The sequence below is a fragment of the Mus pahari genome, chromosome 23 (genome assembly GCF_900095145.1).
Source record: "Mus pahari chromosome 23, PAHARI_EIJ_v1.1, whole genome shotgun sequence".
Classification (NCBI taxonomy): domain Eukaryota; kingdom Metazoa; phylum Chordata; class Mammalia; order Rodentia; family Muridae; genus Mus; species Mus pahari.
In genome coordinates this window covers 38,589,276-38,609,485 of record NC_034612.1, presented here as the reverse complement: position 1 = coordinate 38,609,485, position 20,210 = coordinate 38,589,276, and the positions used below count along the sequence as shown (strand labels likewise).

At 44.0% G+C, this 20,210-nt stretch overlaps 1 protein-coding gene across 1 annotated transcript in view; it reads left to right on the top strand.

Moving 5' to 3' along the window:
- The window catches only part of Ubl3 (ubiquitin like 3), a 49,943-nt gene extending 34,416 nt beyond the window's left edge, over window positions 1-15,527 (top strand). The window contains exons 2-5 of the mRNA XM_029533583.1: window positions 7,630-7,738; window positions 10,256-10,342; window positions 13,684-13,761; window positions 14,006-15,527. Of these exons, the coding sequence (XP_029389443.1) occupies window positions 7,630-7,738; window positions 10,256-10,342; window positions 13,684-13,761; window positions 14,006-14,058 (327 nt within the window). The 3' untranslated portion in view covers window positions 14,059-15,527. The remainder of the gene's footprint in view (window positions 1-7,629; window positions 7,739-10,255; window positions 10,343-13,683; window positions 13,762-14,005) is intronic.
- The last annotated feature ends 4,683 nt before the right edge of the window (window positions 15,528-20,210 follow it).

Genomic DNA, 20,210 nt, shown 5'->3' with positions numbered 1-20,210 from the left:
GGAATAGTTTTTAGTTTGTATATTGCAGATTAAAGAGTATTTTGTGTCAGAACTTGTTTTCTATCCTGAGAGGAAAGAAAAGCAAGTCCTGCTGGAACAGAAGAGACTGGGTATATTTAGAAAGCCCTAGGGGGGTGGGGAAGAGGGGCTTTTGCCTTAGTTGAGAAGGAACAAGCCCTGGTCTAGGAGAGAAACCCGGTGTCTGTATTCTGCTTTGCTGGCCCTTCCTGTCTGAGCTTGAGAAATTCTGAGACTCCTTTCAGATCTGAAAGTCCATGCTAAATAATTGAGGGGGTCATGAAAGACCTGGGATTTGATGCAGTTCCAGGAACTTGGCAATGATGTAAGTGGGAAGGGACATTCACAGAAGGGCAAACGCCTCAAAGGGGATAGTGCAGAAGATCCCAGGAAAGGAACAAGACCAAGACAAATGCAAGTATCATTCCTGGATTTATTTGTGTACCTAGGTGACTGGAGCTGGACGATGCGAAGGTGTTAGAATGCAGCCTGCTGGAATCATTTGGAGAATGCATAAGGAAAACCTGTGCTGGTTGAAGCCTCTGATTTCCTTTCCTGGGATTTCAGGCTGACTTATGCAAAAAAAAAAAAAAAAAAAAAAAAAAATTGGACTGATGTGTTTCTAAGAGGAGGTGGGCAGCAGAAAGAGAGCTGTCACTTTTCTGAAGTGCATGAGAGTGTACAACTGGAGAAAGCCACTCTTCCCCAGGGGCCTCTACTGCTGTGCTGTGGCCAGCTCCCCTTCTCCTGTGTTTACTTAGGAGCCGTAGTGCCTGCCTGTCAGGGCCAGCTGTCCTGAGTGAACAGCCCTTCCTCTAGTGAGGCTGGGATGTAAGAATCCTCCTTAGATGGAAAGCCAGTGTCCCTCCCAGGGCACGTACGTTAGTGTCAGCCACATCTGTTCCTCAGTTGGCAGTATGTCAGAGCCTTGCATAGTAAGTCCATCTGAAGCAGCTAGTTGGTGTCCTGTATGCAGATTTTAAAGGAGGCCTAACGCAATGCAGAAGCAAAACTTGATTTTAGAGACATGTTTTATAAGTTAATAATATTTGAAACTTTAAATTTTACATTTTTATAGAAATTTGCAAGAATTTCCAAGCATAGTGGAAAAGATAGTAAAATACTTGTCAGGGGGGTTATAAGTGGAAAAGGCAGGCCGTTGCCACACACCTGCACCAGGCCCATGAGACCCTACCTAAAAAAGGAGGCAGATGGCACCTGAGGAGTAACTAGGTTGTCCTCTGACCACCAGTCCCTCCCCTCCCCCAGCATATAAGTATCAATCTTCTCACAGAATTTTAATTTTGCCAAAGTTCCCCAAACTTATTTCAAAATAAAAATGCATCGTAAAGTACTTAAATGGAGAGTATTCTGTAGTAATGTTTAGTGACTTACTAGGCTGATTATAGTAGTACATCAATAATTTATGTTAACTAATTAGCACTTACTATGTAATGCATTAGAAACTATATTTTGTACTGCGTATATTGATTCTAAACTACTTATAAAAACCCTGTTTTCTTTATTCTGGTGATAGAAAAATCTATATGCGAAAGTAAATAAGCTAGTCATTGTTACCATCCATTCATCTTCACAGCTTCATAGTTTCTTGTTTGTATAGTGATTGGGATCTTTTAAATCAATAATTAGTTGAACAACTCAGAAAATATAAAATATTGTTTGGGATGTGGTTTTGGAAATACACATTCCAAGTAAATGGAGGAATGTAAAACCTTCTAGAGCAGCGGTTCTCAACCTTCCTAATGCTGTGGTGACCGCCAACCATGAATTATTTCATTACTACTTCACAATTGTAATTTTGCTGCTGTTATGAATTGTAATGTAAGTAGCTGATATGCAAGATATCTGATATATGATTTCCCAAAGGGGTTTTAACCCACAGGTTGAGAACCACTGGTCTAGAGGGTTTGTTAGAGGTCTTTCTGATCTTTTATCTCCACTTAGGAGAACACAGGTGTCTCTGGAATGACTGAATGAGTTTGCCACATGCAGGGTTAGATATGCAATGTATGATTAGAATCTGTACCACGTACAGAATGTAGAGTGTCGGCCTGCTTAGTCATCACTCGGGTCCTTAGTCCACTGAAGGTGAGCGAGCTCATAGGCAGGAGCTCAGGTATTTTTGTGGGGGTTAAACGTTTTTTATAGATGCTGTTAGTAGATAAAGTTCATACATACTTACTGCTCCTTTTCAGTGGGGAACAGAAACACTTTCTTGGCTTCTCTAGTTCTTCCTTGAGATTCTTTTCCAGTTCTCTTCCACAGAGTAGTTTTGATATTTCCTCTGCAGTGATTAAGCTTGGAGGCTGGGTTAGGCCTCCCCTGTCAAGCACACAGGGACAGTGTGGTCATAGCCAGTGGAGTCTGAGAGCTGCCCACTGAGATTTAGGTACATGCATGGGGTGGGGAATGCCAAGCATTCCAGGTAAAGTGGGACCTTGGTGGTTTCAAGGAACTGAGTGAAGATGTCAGTGCTTTGAACAGACAAAATGATTCTGGAAAATAAAAGGCAGGGACATGGGAGGCACACCTCCAGCCCACTCTCACAACTGTGTAGTGGGGTTGTGGTCTCTCTCCACTTTGGCAGTGGGCAAGGTAGAGTAGTTAAACTGAAATCCATCTGTCTCAGTAAGGTGCACACTGTGGGCTTTACTCTCCATTCTCTGTCCTGTGCTTTTTGGTTTTTATTAAAACTCATTCAGCAGATATTTATTGAGCATTTCTAATTTTATATCCTGGGTAGCCTTACTTCCCACAGTCACTTGTTTACATGTTTCATGTCTCCAAGACAGGGACTGGAGAGATGGCCCAGTATTTATGCACTTGTACTATTTGTGAAGAGGGCCTCAGTTGGGTCCCTACCACGCGCACACAGCATGTGAGTCACAACTACCTGTAACTCCAGCTCCAGGATACCTGATGTCGCTGGGCTCCATGGGCTCCAGGACTAATGTGTACATACCACTCGGACATTCAAGTGCATCTAGTTAAAAGTAGAATAAAATAATAAGTTTTTAAATGATTATAAAATTCTACTATAATACTAAGTTTTTCATAATGCAGACACAATGCATAGTGTGTTTCAGATATTTGAGTGAATGGATAAATAAATGAGTTTGTTAAGTTACTGGTTCTCATATTTTAGCACTATAAAATCAATCTTATATTCTCATTCTTTGTTTCTTTTATAGTACTACTAACAAAACTCAAAACCTTCCATTTATTAGCCTTTCATTCTAGAAAAAGGAAAGCCACATACCCATTTTCAATTTCCTGTGCTGTCCTAGCACAAAGGACTGGTATGGACTTGTATCTTTTTTTCTAAATTAAGTAGTTATTTTAATGTAATATATATTTTTAAAATATTGTTATCTTCAAATGGAAATAAGAAAAATAGTCAAAATAGATCCATGCCTCACACTCCCATTGGTAGGTAGAACTAGCTGTAGGCCCCACCGTCATGCCTAGCTGAAGAAGAACTTATTTATTTTAAAATAGTTTAAAGTTCATATGTACACTTAAGAAATGACAGAAATCTCAGGTTTCCCTAATGTTGGCATCTTACATAACAACAGCATCACAACTGGAATTAGATGTTGGGAAGATCATACTGTCCAGACCTGCTTATGTCACAGGGTCACACATAGATGTGTATTTAGTTCTGTGACCGGGAACCAGTGGTCACAGTCATCTTGCCTTGCTTTGCCTTGCTTTGCCTTGCCTCAGCATGTAGTTCATCTGCCACCTCCTGGGAATTCTGGTACATTCTGCTCCATTCATACCGAGTCATTTTGTCCTGATCAACCATGTTTCTCTTCCATGAGTGCACAAAGGGTATCATGGTTAAGCTTTAGAAAAGAGTCTTTACCTCACTGCTGTGTGGAGGAGCCTGTTACCACCTCACATGTGGAGGAGCCTGTTACCTCACATGTGGAGGAGCCTGTTACCTCACATGTGGAGGACTCTGTTACCTCACATGTGGGTGGTTTGTTTCTGAGTAGATTCTTACTACAATACAGGGATGATTAACTACTTGCTAGCCTGTGTGGCTAAGTTTTTGTCTGAGTGATTGGTATTCAATATTTTCCTCCATTGCCGTTAACCCCTTACAATTTGGCTGCATATGAGGCTCTATATTCATTTGAAAGCTAGGCCAAATGGGTGTATAGTAGCTGTAGAAGTGGCTTTACTTTGCAGAATGCCCACTCAGTGACAGCATGTAGTAACCATGGTATGCACACATCCAAAGCACTACCCAGAAGTCATCATTTCCTGCTGTGCTACCTGCTGCACAGGTCAGTGTAGTATCAATAATTCTGGGGCATGGCTTCAGACCTTGACTGTGATGAACTTCCAGTTTGCATCTCCATGAGGATTCTTAAAACCAGAGCTCAGATACTGACCAACCAACTGGCTAGACATCTATGTGTGACCCTGTGCCAGGCACAGCAGGTGCTTCAGGCAGCGAGTTACTTTGTCAACGCAATGCATACATTTGCTGTTAGCATTTTTGTTGCTAACTTCCTGGAAGCAGCCTCCATCAGTCCTAACAACTTTTAACAGGAAGAGCTATACACTCCTGGTCTTAGAGCTGATACGTGCTCTCCTCCATTCAGAGGGTGAAGAAGATTGAAAATCCATCCTTATAGTCTGGAGCCACCTTCAGACTCCTCCAGTTTTTAGGTGTTTTCTGGAGTGAGGCAGGATAGATGCTAAGGATATAATGAAGACGTAGACAGGTAGGGCTTAGTAGGGCTGTGTCAAACAAAATGTGTGCCCACCATTTAAACAATAAAAGTAACCCTTTTAAGATGGCACCAAACATGCATAAAGGGCAGATGGTTCTAGTGTTCTGAACAGACAACTGATTGTTCTAACTGTGAAAAAAAGTATATTACCAACTTATTGGTTAACCGTGGTGCAAAATGAATTGCTGAGAACTTAGAGGAGGAACCTAGTTACATTTGTAGAGTAGGGTATGCATGTATATATTGTAAGAAGAAATAAAAGAAATAGGTTTGTTTTGTTTTTTAACCCAGAAGGTTTAATTTATACTCAATGGAGAATCTTCAGAGGACACCAGGAATATCTTGTAACCTGTTTTTTTAAATGGTACATGTCTATATCCATATGCATAGCTCTTTCTTTAAAAAACAAAACAAAACAAAACTTAGAGCTGTTTGAATTCCCAGCAAAATTAAGAGGAAAGCACAGATTTCCAATATGTGTGCCCTCTCGCATTTTAACACCCTCTCCAGAGTGTATGTCTGTGGCTGCTGACAGCTTTTTACTTTCCCAGTTCTGAAGAGGAATATATTCTTAGGAACATCTTTGCAGTGTTGCAGGGAGGAGTGCTGGGGTTGAGCTAGCAGTTTGCATACGCCTTGTAGGCTGCTGGCTGAGCCTGCTCCAGGGAAACATAGTTTCTGCATAGCACTGCTTGGACCCTTACTCAGATGGTCGAGGCCAGAGTATTTCATATTTCGAGGCAGTATTTAGCTTTTGCTAGTTGACAATCTACAACCTGAAATGCACTGAGATAGGTTTAGGTTTGGGAAGAGGATACTCAACGTGAACGAACTTCTTCACAGTACTGTGACCCATCTCTCTTCCTATAGTAAGTAAAATTTTTTTTTTTTTTTTTTTTTTTACGTTTTTAAGTGTAATCTCATTTTATAAAGCAGCACTGAATTCTTACTGGATACTTGTGCTTTTCACCTGCAATATAGAGTGTTCCTTTTTCTCCTCTGTTGAGTTATGCATACAGTTAGAGTACAAGTTCTAATTCAGAGCACAAGTCTGTTGTGTCTGAGAAGAATCCAGTTGATTGTGGATTGTTGGTGGTATTTTACAATTTTCAGCATACTTTCAACATGGACATAGAACCAAGAGGGGTGTTGCTATGGCTATTATAAAGAGAAAACATTATAGTATTGTGGTAGTACAAATGTGCTTATTATAGACTCTGGTGTCTAAAGGCTTTTTTGTTGCTTTAATTTTTAAAAAAATGTGCATATTAGTAAATGGAGAGAAAAGAAGGTAACCTGGGACTTGTCACAGTTCACACGGATACAGTAACATTCTCTGGTCCTATGTGAACAACCAGGCTAGATTATCCAATGGCAGCTTGGGACCAACCCAAGTTTTGTTTAAGTTTTTGGTTTTTCTGTTTTTTGCAACAGGGTTTCTCTGTGTAGCGCTGGCTGTCCTGGAACTCACTCTGTAGACCAGGCTGGCCTCAAACTCAGAAATCTGCCTGCCTCTGCCTCCCAAGTGCTGGGATTAAAGGCGTGAGCCACCACTGCCCAGCCAGACCCAAGTTTTTAGTAAGGTCTTTAAAAAGAGAGTATGTGAGTGGGGGAAGAGGGGAGGCGGGGGAATGGATGAATGAATATGAATGCACAAGTACCTTAGAGTCCAGAATAACCCATCCAAGCCCCTGCCCCTGGAAGTAGAGTTACAGGCAATTTTGAGTCCCCCAGCGTAGGTACTAAGATTTAAACTGGGTCCTCTATAAGAACCTTTGTTATGTGCTCTTAACTGCTGAACCATCTCTCTAGCCCCACTAAAGTCTTTAAAATGGAGACCTGAAGATATAGGAAAACATACCTATATCTGTCTGATAGGGAGATACAGTGACTTTAATAATAGCAATAAAAAGTTAATTATGAATATGACATTTTTAAGGTGAATGTTTCAGAATATATGTTTAGTTGGAATATATGTTGACTTGTAATACAAAATCTGGAGAATGCAGAACAAGATTGTTGAATTCTTGCTTGCTTTACTGTTTAGCAACAGGCTCCACAAGGCTGACATTCTTACTGAGTTTTGAATTAAAGCATTCTCTATGATAGTAGCCATAATCTGCAGTTTAGTTGCTGACATTGTTATACATTCAAACGCATAGTGACTGGTTCTCTCTTTCTTTCTGTCTCTGTGTGTTGGGGGGAGGGGAGTGTGCATGTGTGTCTGTCTACATGCACCTGTGTGCATACCAAGGCCAGAGGTCAGTGTCAAGTATCTTCCTCTGTCCTTATTAATTTGAGACAGTCTCTCACTGAGCTCTGACTCAGGTAGGTTTGGCTGGCTGGCCAGCAGCCCAGGATCTGAACCCAGGTCCTCATGCTTTGGGAGAAGCACTTGTATCAGCAAGCCGTCTCCCCAGCCCTGTGAATTGGGTGTTCTACTCACAAATCATCCGCAGCACATATTCATTGTAGATAGCAGTAAATAAAGTTATATAACAATTCCCATTATTAAAAAATTACTTTGAAGGAATTTAGTTAAGTACTGAGACATGAAAGTAGAAGGGGTGGGACTACTGGAGAGGAAGGGGACCAGCTGGAGCTTCAGGGAAAGGCAGCGGGTGGGGCTGGGCGGGGCATGTCAGCTGGAGGCTGAATAAGAAAACATGATGGCACATGAAAGTGAAACTCTTACTCTACCTGATGACTTAGATAACAATTAAAAATTTAACTGAAAACACCAAATGGCACTGGCAGCAACTCAGAGTGTGGCGTAAGTGGAATCTGTACAGTCATACTGTTTTCAGGTCGAGATTTATTCAGTGTCCGTGTCTACTTGCAGATTAATTTGCGCCTCATCTTGGTGAGTGGGAAGACGAAAGAGTTCCTCTTCTCCCCAAATGACTCTGCCTCTGACATCGCAAAGCACGTGTATGACAACTGGCCCATGGGTGAGTGCCGGCTGCTTGACTCTTTGTCCCTGACTTGTTTCACACATTTTGAGAAAGTACAGAGGGCATGAGACCCGTGCTTGACTCCGGCTTGCTGGGTCACTGCCTAGATGTTGCTTTTCTCACCACAAAGCAGCGAAGGAGCAGGAGAACCAGAGGCCATGTTTGCCTTAGTGCAGGTAGAGTGTACTCAGTGCACATCCACTCCCATGTCAATGAACCATTTGTATCAAAACCCAGAAGGAAAGAGCCAACCTTCTCAGAGGCAGCAGGCCCCGTGGGCTCCTCTGTGCATAGCCGATTGGAAATGAAGCTTGAGACAGACTTGACCTGCAGTTAGTTCTTACTGCATGCATTTTGTGAAGAAGGGCCAGAAAGAGTGAAGTCTTCATGAGTTCTGGTGTTTGCTGCACCACCGTGAGCTCTCTGGGGGAGTGTATGCGGTGGCTCCTCCCTTCTCTGCTCCCTCCCTATCTAGTAAGGTTCTTGAGTGAGTCCAGAGTGTGCCCTAACAGTTACCATGGCACGTGCCACTGGGTAACACTGCTGTAGCCCATCTCGTTTACCTTTTCCGATGCAGAGGGTTGAACCCAGGGCCTTGTGCGTGCCAGAGGAGCTCTCCATCACTAAGCTGTGTCCCTAGCTCCGGTTGGTTGAGTTTTGACAATGTCTTGCTAAATGACTTGGGCTGCTCTCAAATCAGGCAAATCAAATTAGGAGAATTCCTCTCTCGACCTGAGATTATAAGCATGTGCCACCATGCCAGATCTATATACTATGTTTAGCAAAAGCAATTTGAACTTTTAAAGTTACTTTAGTTCCTTAAATCAATCCAAGTAATGATAAATGGGCGAGGCGCCGGTGGTACATGCTCCAGGTGAAGAGGCTCCCACCTGGTCTGGAAGTTGATTACATCAGCTAGATGTTACTCACTTTGAAAAGTCCTTCTTTCCTGAGTTTGCCATATCTACTCAGCATATACTAGAGTGCATAAAAGGGCTCCTTTTAAACAAACTATTTAAATTAAAATTCTAGGTCTAAACCATAATACATACATACATACATACATACATGTATATATATACACACACATACATGTATGTCTATATATGTATGTATATATATGTATATGTATGTGTATATATATGTGTATATATATGTGTGTGTGTGTATATATATATATATATATATATATATATATATATACATAAAATCACTAAAAGCCAGTAAATGTAAGTCTTTGTTGGATCTTAGGATCTTGTAAGAAAAAGTTAGTAAATTCTGGATCAGTAGAAGAAAAGTCTTTGGGTGCCCTGCCCTGAGGAAGGAGCAGTCTGGCAGGTGGACATCTTGACTGTCTGGTCTGCTAATCACATCAGTGACACCAGAGTCCTCCTAAGCCATGTTCTGTGCATGTCTCTCTGGGGCCCAGAGAGGAGAAGGGCAGATCTCATGAGGCCGTGAAAGATAATGGAAATGTATGGCTTCACTATGCTTTATCAGGCCTTAAATCCCCCTTAGAGTCCTAACCTCTCTTCTATATGGATTAAAGTTACTGTCACTTGTGTTTATAGCAAAGGAATGCTTGGCCAGACATATTCTGTAAATTATATAAATGATGGTTTTTAAGGGCAGTGCTTGCAAAGTAACTTTTGCTAAAGCAGAATAGCTCACCTTTATCTAGGAGAGAGTACTGTCAGAATTCCCCGGAGGGGACAGGCGTGAGGAGTTCCTCTGGCACTTGAGTTCCTGAGACCCGATATATCAGATGCATGCACATACATTCTTTTGAATGCTCAACGAAACAGAACCAACCAAGGACAGGCTTTCTTCTCTTTTCTTCCATCACTCAGTCTTCTGGACTGCTTTGTCTGTTGTCTCCTACTGAGAGCAGAAGCTACTAGAATGGTGAGCAAGAAGTCTCAGATCACACTGAACCCAGAGCTTCAGTTGTTGCAGCAAGAAGCTGATGGGACCTGCCAAGGAAAGCACCCTCTGTGCAGACAGCAGCCTCTGTTCTCAGACAGTGGCTCTGCAGGAGCTGCTGTGCCGCCCACTCTCCAACTGGTAGCCATGTGCCTCAGCTGCCGTGAAATGTTTGCCCGTTGGCCTCAGAAAGACAGCATGGCAGTGTAGCCCAGGCACCTAAGGAAGTCTGTGAGGAACTTGTTACTGCCCTTGAGCACACATTTGAACAGAGCAAGCACTGGAACATTATAATGTTCCATTAATTACTGATAATGGAAATTGATTTTCAAATGATAGATCCCTTTACCAAGGCTAGACTTCTGGCTCGGTGTTTTCCTTAACTTCAGCCTGCAGCTTGGCACTCTCTGATCTCTTGAGGGACAATGAGTCTTCTGCAGCTCTTTGTTGCTACTTGGGGAAGGTGGAAGGAGCCAGGGCTGCAGTGCTTGGGTTGGGACTCTGGGCCACACCCTTCCTGGTGGCCTCTATGGAGTGCACAGCAGCCGCTGCTGTGTGGGCCTGAGCCTAACCAGTTCTCCTTTTTTTCAGACTGGGAAGAAGAGCAGGTCAGCAGCCCAAACATTCTGCGACTCATTTATCAGGGCAGATTTCTACATGGAAACGTCACCCTAGGAGGTAATTAATGTCCCCTTTGCCAGCATTATTCCTCTGTTTATTTTAAATGACAGTGCCTTTGTGGTTTCTAAAAAAAGATGACTTGAGACCCTGAGGTCCCCAACTCTGGGTATGCTTCTCCCTGGAGATGGCTCCGCCTGCCAGGGTTACAGATGGGATTTCCCTGTGCTGCTGGATGGTATGGTCTAGATGTGCTACTTTTACATTAAAATCCATCACACAGACTAGGGCACATTTATGACTGCAGGTTTTCATTTGTAAAAAGAGGGCTTTTTCTGAAAGGATGGACTATCCAGAGACTACCCGATCCGGGAATCCATCCCATCATCAGCCACCAAACCTAGATACTAATGCACATGCCAGCAAGATTCTGCTGAAGGGACCCTGATATAGCGGCCTCTTGTGAGGCTATGCCAGTGCCTGGCAAACACAGAAGTGGATGCTCACAGCCAGCTATTGGATGGAACACAGGGTCCCCAATGGAGGACCTAGAGAAAGTACCCAAGGACCTGAAGGGGGCTGCAATCCTGTAGGTGGAACAACAATATGAACTAACCAGTACCCCCTGAGCTTGTGTCTCTAGCTGCATATGTAGCAGAAGATGGACTAATTGGCCATCACTGGGAAGAAAGGCCCCTTGGTCTTGCAAACTTTATATGACCCAGCACAAGGGAAGGCCTGGGCCAAGTAGTGGGAGTGGGTGGGTAGGGGAGCAGGGGCGGGTGAAGTATAGGGAACTTTTGGGATAGCATTTGAAATGTAAATAAAGAAAAAAAAAAAAACCTTCCATGATAAAAAAATAAAATAAAAAATAAAAAAAAAAAGAGGGCTTTTTCAGTGGACTCGGTTAAATGCTCATTGTGTGGGGACCAAGTAAATACTGCTGTGGACACACCATATTGCTTCAGTCTGGTCATCTAACGGTGAGGTCTGCAGTCTGTTCTTCCCTGGGTAGATGGGTTACTGTGTAGTCACTGAGCAGTTCATGTGTCAGCACGGGTAAACACTTGAGTAGACGGGTTGAGTGTGATCAGATCCCCCTTCAGGTTGCTCTGGGCTTGCATGGGACAAGAGTCCACTGTGGAAAGACTTGTTGTGGGTTAGAGCTTGTGGCCTCAGTGACCAGCAGTGTGGCCCTAGTGGGCTGCTGCAAAGCCTGGGCTCACATAGAGCTGGTTTGTTTCAGTGTTACGTTTGCTCTAAAAACTGCTGTAGTTTGTAGAAATACAAGAAATAATTGCCACTGAAAGGTAGAATTTGTTTGTAGTTTTGCCTAATTAGACCAACCCTTTGTCACTGTGAGGAGAGTTGACTGTTAGCCCCTGGCTGGTTTGTGCATATATTAATCATGGGGCCATTTTTTTTATGGTTCAAACAAGATCTTAAATTAAAATTAATAAAGAAAAAAGAAAACAAGCTAATAAATGTTGGCTGGATTTCTCTCTTGACTGTGAGAGTCTGCATGCCCCTCAGAACACCAGTCTGTTGAGCAATTCCCACCAGCCCCTCGGTTTCAGTGTCAGGTTAAAGGTCACAGGATTTTTTGTTAAAATCAAGATGCTTCATTCTTATTAAAATTTTAGAACAATCAGTAAAATGACTCATCTCTAGACAATTGTGTAGCTGTCAGTCTCATTTGGAAGTAAATTAAAGGACTTCAGCTCTCATGATTCAGACAGGTGGTGTGGGGGGCAGTGGCCCTCCGTCGGCCAGTGCTGCTGGATGCTTGGTTAGGCTACCTGCTAGCATTCCGCTGTCTGCCTTCTGGACTGCAGGTTTCCTTTTTGGTTAGGAGTGTTACGGAGGCAGCACACAGCAATGGCAGCTGCCATCCAGTATATGCATGGCGGCTATGGAAGGGCTATGGGCTTGCTCAGTAGCCTGTCAAGAAGACTCACAGCCTGCAGCTACAAATAAAGGCAGACAGTGGTTTGGTTTGTTTGTTTTTTGTTTTTGTTTTGTTTTTAAGCAGAATAAAAGTATTTGGCAACTATTTTAATATTCTTATTTTATTACTATGAGGAACAAGGCCCAGGTATGGAGGACAGAGGACAGCTTTGCAGTCAGTTCTTCTCCAGCTTTCCCTGGGGTTCAGGATCAAACTCAGGCAGCAGGCTTCTTTCTGAGGTAGCCTTTGCCTGCTGAGCCATCTCACCAGCTCAGAAAAGAATGGCCCAGCATTGAAACAAATGATGTCCTTGTGGAAAGCAATGTTCAAGCAGTGGCAGAGGGGAAGGTAGTGAGGGACAGACTGTGGGTAGCCTTCACCCACTGTGGGCAGATGCTGTAGGCAGCCTGGGTCTATTCATCCTTTGCTCCTCTCCTCACCCACCTTAAAACCTGGTCTCACCATGGCTTGTGCCACTTGGCTTAACACCATTGAACTCCAACAATCTTCCTGCCTCAGCCTCTTGAGTAGTCAGGACTGCACGCCCATTCACTCCACCTGTCATTATTGTTCGGTCAGTTTCGGGTTTAAAATTTTGGTCATTAGGTCTCTTTGGACATTCCTGGGTACCCCTTTTTGACATATAACCTTGTTAATCTCATGGAACTTCATTCTGCTAAAGGAGAGGTCCAGGGAGTGCTCCAAGTGTGGTTCGGAGAGAGAGTGCATTATCGCCTGGGTACGCCCCTTCACGCCTTCACTCTCAGATCCCATGTTTACTTTTGTATGGCTAGAAGTGCATCTTGAGGCCTGCACTTGCTGTGCAAACACTTCGCCTCTGAGTTACCAGGCCAGCTCCCGCTTGATACTCATCTAAAATGCAGGGTTCTGCACAGCCCGTCTCCCACCAGGGTGACTTCTGAGCTCAAACCCGGGTGGTTGTTATGCGGACAGGAAAAGTTGAAATTCTATCTTTTGGATGCTGCTCAATGTGTAGAAAAGTCTTCTGTGAAGGAAAGAATCCCAGCCTCTGGCTTCTCCTCCACCTTCTGCTGCCCCTGTGCCTGCTGTCTGTTACTGAGTTGGGTGCAGACAAGGCGTGCCAGCCTCACCTGCTAGATGGTGCTGCTAGATTAGTGCACCTGTGGGCATGGCGCCACTGACAACCGGCAGTCTGTAAGTCGCATAGAGCATGGCCCGAAAAGCCAGACGGCGGAGCAGGTACAGGGCCAGTGGGGTCATAGCAGAGGTAACACTGCTTTCTCTCAGACAAGACAGATTTATGAGCGCAGCCAATGGCAGAGCCAGAGAGTCACTTGCCCTTCCCTCTGGTGAGAGTGTGTCTCCCTGTAGAGGAACCACAGTCAGAACTCAGTGAGAAGCACTTCAGCCCTGGCTAGTGATCTTAATGGAATGATGTGTATGTAACAGATTGTCTCTTCTTTTTACATAGCATTAAAACTTCCTTTTGGCAAAACAACAGTGATGCATTTGGTGGCCAGAGAGACCCTGCCAGAGCCCAACTCACAAGGTAAGCCCCCAAAGGACACCTCACTTGAGCCATCATGCCTGCTTCCACTTGGACATTTGGATGAACAGGGAATTTCATAGTTTATGAATTGAGCCTGGGGAGCAAGTAATCAGACCGTTTTTGAAAAATGCTAAAAATTAAATGATCCCTTAAAAAAGCTTTGAGCAAAACTCAGGCAGCTTGACTATGCCTGCCTTTTGCCCAGACACAGCTTGGCTAACCCAAGCTGGCCCTGTTTCCCCAGGTCAGAGAAATCGGGAGAAAACTGGTGAGAGCAACTGCTGTGTGATCCTGTAGCGTCGCCAGCACAGGTGTGGCACTGCTGGGACAGAGGAGACTCAGCAGCTTCCAACACCTGTCGGATAGTCGCCAGCACATCCGTGGGACTGAATCACTCATGAACTCTGTCATCTCCTCTCACAAAGTAAAAAGAACCAAGAACACTTTCAGTGTGGTCCTTTATTCCTTGTGTCTGTGTGTGTTGAGCAGTCTGAAGTGCACAGTGGTCCCCGGGACGCGGTAAGTCTCTCTGCAGACTCCGGCGGCCCTGCTGCTGCAGAGACTCCTCCCTCCGCAGGAGGCTGAAATCCAGTGCTGCAAGTACAGTTTGCACTAAAAATAATTATTATTTTCCTCATCACATAATCTGCACGTGTCTGTGGCTCCCAGTTCTCCTGTGTGCATTCCACCCTGGAGGACACCCATCATCGGTGGAGTTATTACCAGGCCGGTTGGCCAGGGGGAACGGGAAGGAATCTAACATGCTGGGTGACTTCTACCAAAGTCGGCCACGGTGGCTGTCCTCGCAGGATATCAAACTGGACATGACTGTTGTCACTGCAGCAAGTGAGAGCCATGCCTGCTGCTCCCAGCGCTCTGTAGAGGGTGCCCCTGCTGCCTGCCCACACCGAGGGGTGGCAGGATGACCCAAGCCTTAACGTGGAGGGGCCGTCACTGTGCAGAGCTGGTGGGAAGCCTGAGCAGCAGGTACCAGAAGACGGAAGCCTGCGCCTCCGTCACTCATTGAACCGTGCCGGGTCGCACTCACTCCCTAGAGCAGGGGAGCCTTTTAAAGTCTCCAGATGCTAATTTTGTTACTTTCCGTAGTTTGCATTCGGAATCAGTGCTTGCAATTGTATTAAAATCACAAGCTGAGTTTTAAGGCATACATGATCAATAGCACCACTCTTATTTTTACCAATAATTTAAAGATTGATATGCTATAAATAAACAATTTGCACAGCACTAAAGCATGAGCTAATTTCATCTAAACCTGTAAAAAAAAAGATTTTATATTTTTTTTTCACTGGGAAGAAATCTTCCTGGATGAAATTACAAATATGTGTAGATTATATTTAATAAAAAAGACATAATAAAATATCTAACTGTAGAACGCAAATATAGATTGGCGTGTAGCATTATAGACCAGTATTCCATATCAATAACTTTATCCAGCCTTTTGAAAGATGAAGTTGCAGACTCCGTTGTGTTCTGTATTTAAGGAGGGCTCTTGGCCCTCTGCAGCATCAAATGTAAATGGTCTCTAAGGTCATCTTTGTTTAAATGCAATCAGGTTACTTTATTCATTGTTAATGCTTTGATGAAGAGGCTTTATATGCAGTAGATCTACGAAAATATTGTTCATACTGATCAGAATTAAATTTGTATAGAGCAGAGTTTTAAAATGAATGTAAATAGCACTAAACCTTTTCTTTCTGCAGCCTGTCCTTAATAGATTTCTTCTGTAAACTAAATAAAAAAAAAAAATTGTAGTGCATTTTGTTGGTGATTTAAAGGTCGGTAATTGTTTAAGCATTCTCTCATCTATTTTGCAGTTAATTTTCTACTCTTCTGAGGCTTTTAAAATTCATTCACTTACCATTCTGTTGCTACTTGCGAGTGCCCCAGTGTCTCTACCAGTTAGTTGATTAATGAGTGAGGCCCATCAGCTGGGGTTATGATTCTGTTATCCCTAACACATGCAGAAGATATTAATGGAGCAGTTAGCCATAATGACTATATTCTTTGGGAAATCAAACTACGCATAGTCGTCTTTTTAAAAATAAAAATCTATATGAGTACGCTGTAGCTGCCTTCAGACACACCAGAAGAGGGCATCAGATCGCATTACAGATGGTTGTGAGCCACCATGTGGTTGCTGGGAATTGAACTCAGAACCTTTGAAAGGTCAGACAGTGCTCTTAACCACTGAGCCATCTCTCCAGCCCTGGTTAGTCATCTTTAATACTTAGATTCCCAATACTCTCTGTCTTCCCAAAGCTAAAGACTTTGAGTCCATTGTAGAAGTAAAATTCTATACTAGAAATACCAAAAATTACTATATACATGAAAATACTGGACTTTTTCTTTAAAAAACAACAAAAACGGGCTGGTGAGATGGCTCAGTGGGTAAGAGCACCCGACTGCTCTTCTGAAGTTCCCGAGTTCAAATCCCAGCAACCACATGGTGGCTCACAACCATCCGTAACAAGATCTGATGCCCTCTTCTGGAGTGGCTGAAGACAGCTACAGTGTACTTACATATAATAAATAAATAAATCTTTGAAAACAACAACAACAAAAATGCGTCAGACTACTGATGGCTAAGTGGGATTGAGCACAGTCAAGGCCGAGATCGGAGGTCTGCCTGGAATGGCTGCTCTGCACGTGGGGGTCTTTCTGTTAGGACTGAGCATGCATGCTATCCTGGCTGGAATCATTGGCTCTCTCTCCAAGATAAGTTGTATCTGTTGCGCTCATTCGTGTAGAGGGTTTCTCACAGCTGACACCATTTTGACCAATGCTGCATCCGTTTCTGTTAGCCAGTGCTTAGTAAGCAGTGTTCAACATGGAAAGAAATTAAAACTTCTTCACTTGTCAAAGAATAGACCTTTTCTTTTGAATGGCTTCCATTCATAATTTTGTTGTATTTTCCCCATTATCTTTCTACTCCTTTTTTCTTTTCCAATTTTTTTATGACACTCGAAAAAAAAAATCAGCATGGCCTAGCCTCTCCTCTGCTGTTGGGGGGGGGGGGGAGCAGCCAGAATTTACCACCCTTTCCCAGCATCCTCAACGGTGAGCATTGTGCCATTCCACCGCCCCCATCATTTTGTTCTGTGGTTACTTGTGAGCCAGGCACAACTACAGGCAGTCGGCGGTCACTCAGCACCATTTCCATGGCTAAGCTGTGCTGGAGTTTTTGGGCATAGGCAATAATAGTTCATCAGCTGTAGCTCTTAATGTACCCTACTCCCCATACCTCACAAAGTGCTCTGCAGAGAGTACCATGAACGGAACAGAGAAACAGTAACCCTTTTGGTGTGTACTACTACAATGTCGGCTTTTTAAAAATTCTGTCTTGGGCTGGTGAGATGGCTCAGCAGGTAAGAGCACCGGACTGCTCTTCCAAAGGTCCTAAGTTCAAATCCCAGCAACCACATGGTGGCCCACAACCATCCGTAACCAGATCTGACTCTCTCTTCTGGAGTGTCTGAAGACAATTATTACATATAAATAAATAAATAAATAAATAAATAAATAAATAAATAAAAATTCTGTCTTTTCCACAAAGACTACAGAGTAGACCTAATAAATAAAAGTTTGGAGAAAGGCACACGGATCCTGTCGTTCACCAAAGAGAAAACAATAGGGTAAATGTGCCTTTAAATACTATTTCCAAAATGTCTCCACAAACGGGTTGCTTGCAGGCATCTATGCAGACGCAGAGCTGGTATCAGGATGATGGTGATGGTTACAGACTCACCCTGCTTTTACCCTGATTTTGCTTCTATGGCACAGGGAGGGAAGTTGCTAGAGCAGTTGTCATGGAAGCCAGCTCTGCTGAAGAACTGGCCACCAGCTGGAATTCCAGACTCCCTTTCAGAATGCAGGACAGTTAATGTAGGAACCTGGCAGGGAGCTCTACAGAGGGAGACCCCTTCCCCAGGTCCTCCCTCAAGTAGTCACTTACAGAGAATCTCACTAATTGTCTCAGAACAGTTCCTGGACTTCGCAGTGTCTCTCTGGTTTGATAATATCGCATCCTTGAATTTCAGTACCATAGAAAGAAACAGCTAAGCTTTGAGAGTGGGCGACATCAGGAAAGTTGATGTTGCAGTCTTGGGGCTCCCTCCAGCTGTTTGGTAGGTGTAACGATTCCTTTTAAGTAAAGCATCTCTGCCCAAAAATGTACATGACAGCCCTATCACTAAGCATCATGCGCTGAACTGGAATACTCTAAATTTCAGAAAAGCAGCTTGCAAAAAGGCTGGAGGACGTAGCATGGATGCATCCAGATAAACATCAAAAGGAAAACCACAATGGGAAAAGCTGGAAAATGGGCTTTGTGTCAGCAAAGGGTCTGATGGTCTATGAGATGTGGCTGGACCAGATATGATAATTCAGGACTATGCTGTTTTTTTTTTAACATAGGCGGAACTGGGTGTGGCAGTTCGTGCCTTTAATCCCAGCCTTGAAAAGGCAGATTTCTGTGAGTGCCACACCAGCATGGTCTACATAATGAGTTTCAGTCCAGTCAAGGGCTGCATGGCGACACCTTGTCTCGAAAATGTAACTAAATAAGTAGGCACTAATTTTAAAAGATAGGCTCAGTGAGTGGGGACTTGGCAAAGGTCTGGGCTCATCCCAGCGCTGAAAAATTAAAAACAAGTGAGAGATGTATATCATGAGTCTGAATAAAACACTGTGTCTCTAATCTAGATGTCAGCTGCTGGCTTCAGCCTTGCTCCACATCAGAAAGAATGAGCAAGATGCTCTAGGCAACATTGTGGTTTGACGGCTCAGAATCTTGCCTTGAAATATTTTATTTTTATTACGTTTATTTATTAGGGGAAGGGGCACATGGGAGCTAGACCTCTCCTTGTACCGTGTTGTGAGGGATCCACCAGAGAAGGCTACGGGACATGGGATAAGCCAATAGAAAGTCTTTATTAGCTGACCAGCAACTATACTGGTTATTTGGGACTCCAGTGTAGCCCGAGCCTTTCACAGGATGAGCTTTTAAACACAAAAACCACATCCTGGATTGATAGACTTCAGTTAAGAAGAACAGTTAGTCAGAAGCAGAACTACGGGAGCCAAAAGGCGATGTTAGTACATTTAGAGACTTCTCCAGAACTTTGAGGTATGATGGATTAGGACTTCCCGTTCATTTGGGCAGGTGGTGCTGTCTTCGTGTTTTAGCCCAAACACTACTTCTGTCATGGCGTTGGTTGTGCTCCAGTCGGGGGGGTGGGGGGCTGTTAACAGTTCCTGGGACTCAAACTCAGGCTGTTGGGGTTGGCAGCAAGCACCTTTACCAGCCGAGGTGTCTCCTCCGCTTCTGATCAGCTCTTGAGCTGCGAATGTCATCCCATCAGGGTTGCAAAACCATGGTTACGTTTGTTTTGACCCAGAAGCAAAGGCAGGTTGCCGGGGGTTTTGTAGTAAACTTGATGCAGACACTTGCCCTCTACAGTCACCAGGTCCTGCTGGCACAGTGGGAGGACCTTAGCCAAACCTAGAGATTAGCCCCTTCTCTTCAGTGTAATTGGCTTTGGCAGTGAGTAGAGGCCTCACCATGACAGAGTTGGTAATGAGGGTGTATGTTGGGGGAAAGTTTCTCTGGAAACCTTGCAAGAGATATTTGTCCCTGGATGTGACAAACAGGTTAGGTTAGCCTCATTGCAGGCAGAGGGCTGACCTAGCACCCTACAGCTGTAGGGTAGATGGAAGAAACAGACCTGACCCCCCAGCAGAAGTGTTGCTTCTGCTAAGGGAGACATTCCAAGAACTCTTATAGATGATGTATAGGCTAGGGAGGTTTCTTTTTCTGCTAAGAGATGTTCCTGACTATACGCACGAACCACCCACATTTAGCACCATCACCTAGTTTTTAGAATTCATTGTACTTGAGGCAGGATCTCGTGTAGGCCAGGCTTACCATGCTCTACACAGCTTCCGGGTTGCTCTGAGGTGTCAAGGGAATTGGAACGGACAGATACACAGACTGCAAAACTCGGATTGGGGTGCGCTGTGCACATTCTGAAGGAGCAGCACTGACTATTACTGCAACCCAGAAACTCAACTCATCTGTTTATAAATCTGAATGGAGCCGGCGGGTTTATTGGATACAATGAACAAGGAGTAGGTTTAGCTAATGTCAGTTGGAGGTTTCTGCAGGGGAGCAGTCTCCAGCTACAGTCATTCAGGAAGAGGAAGCTGTGATTGAGAGCGTCTGCACACAGTCAGCATTTGCACTCAGACCAGAGGAAGGCTTTCCTCAGCCTCACCCAGGGATGGCTTTGCCAATCCCATACATCTGGGGAATTTGGGTCTTTGGCATGATAATGCCCATGTTAACAGCACACTCCGGGCTCCCTCCACACCTCCACTCCTCCACAAGCTAGCCTTGAACTCAATATGTAACCAAATCAACCTTGAATGTC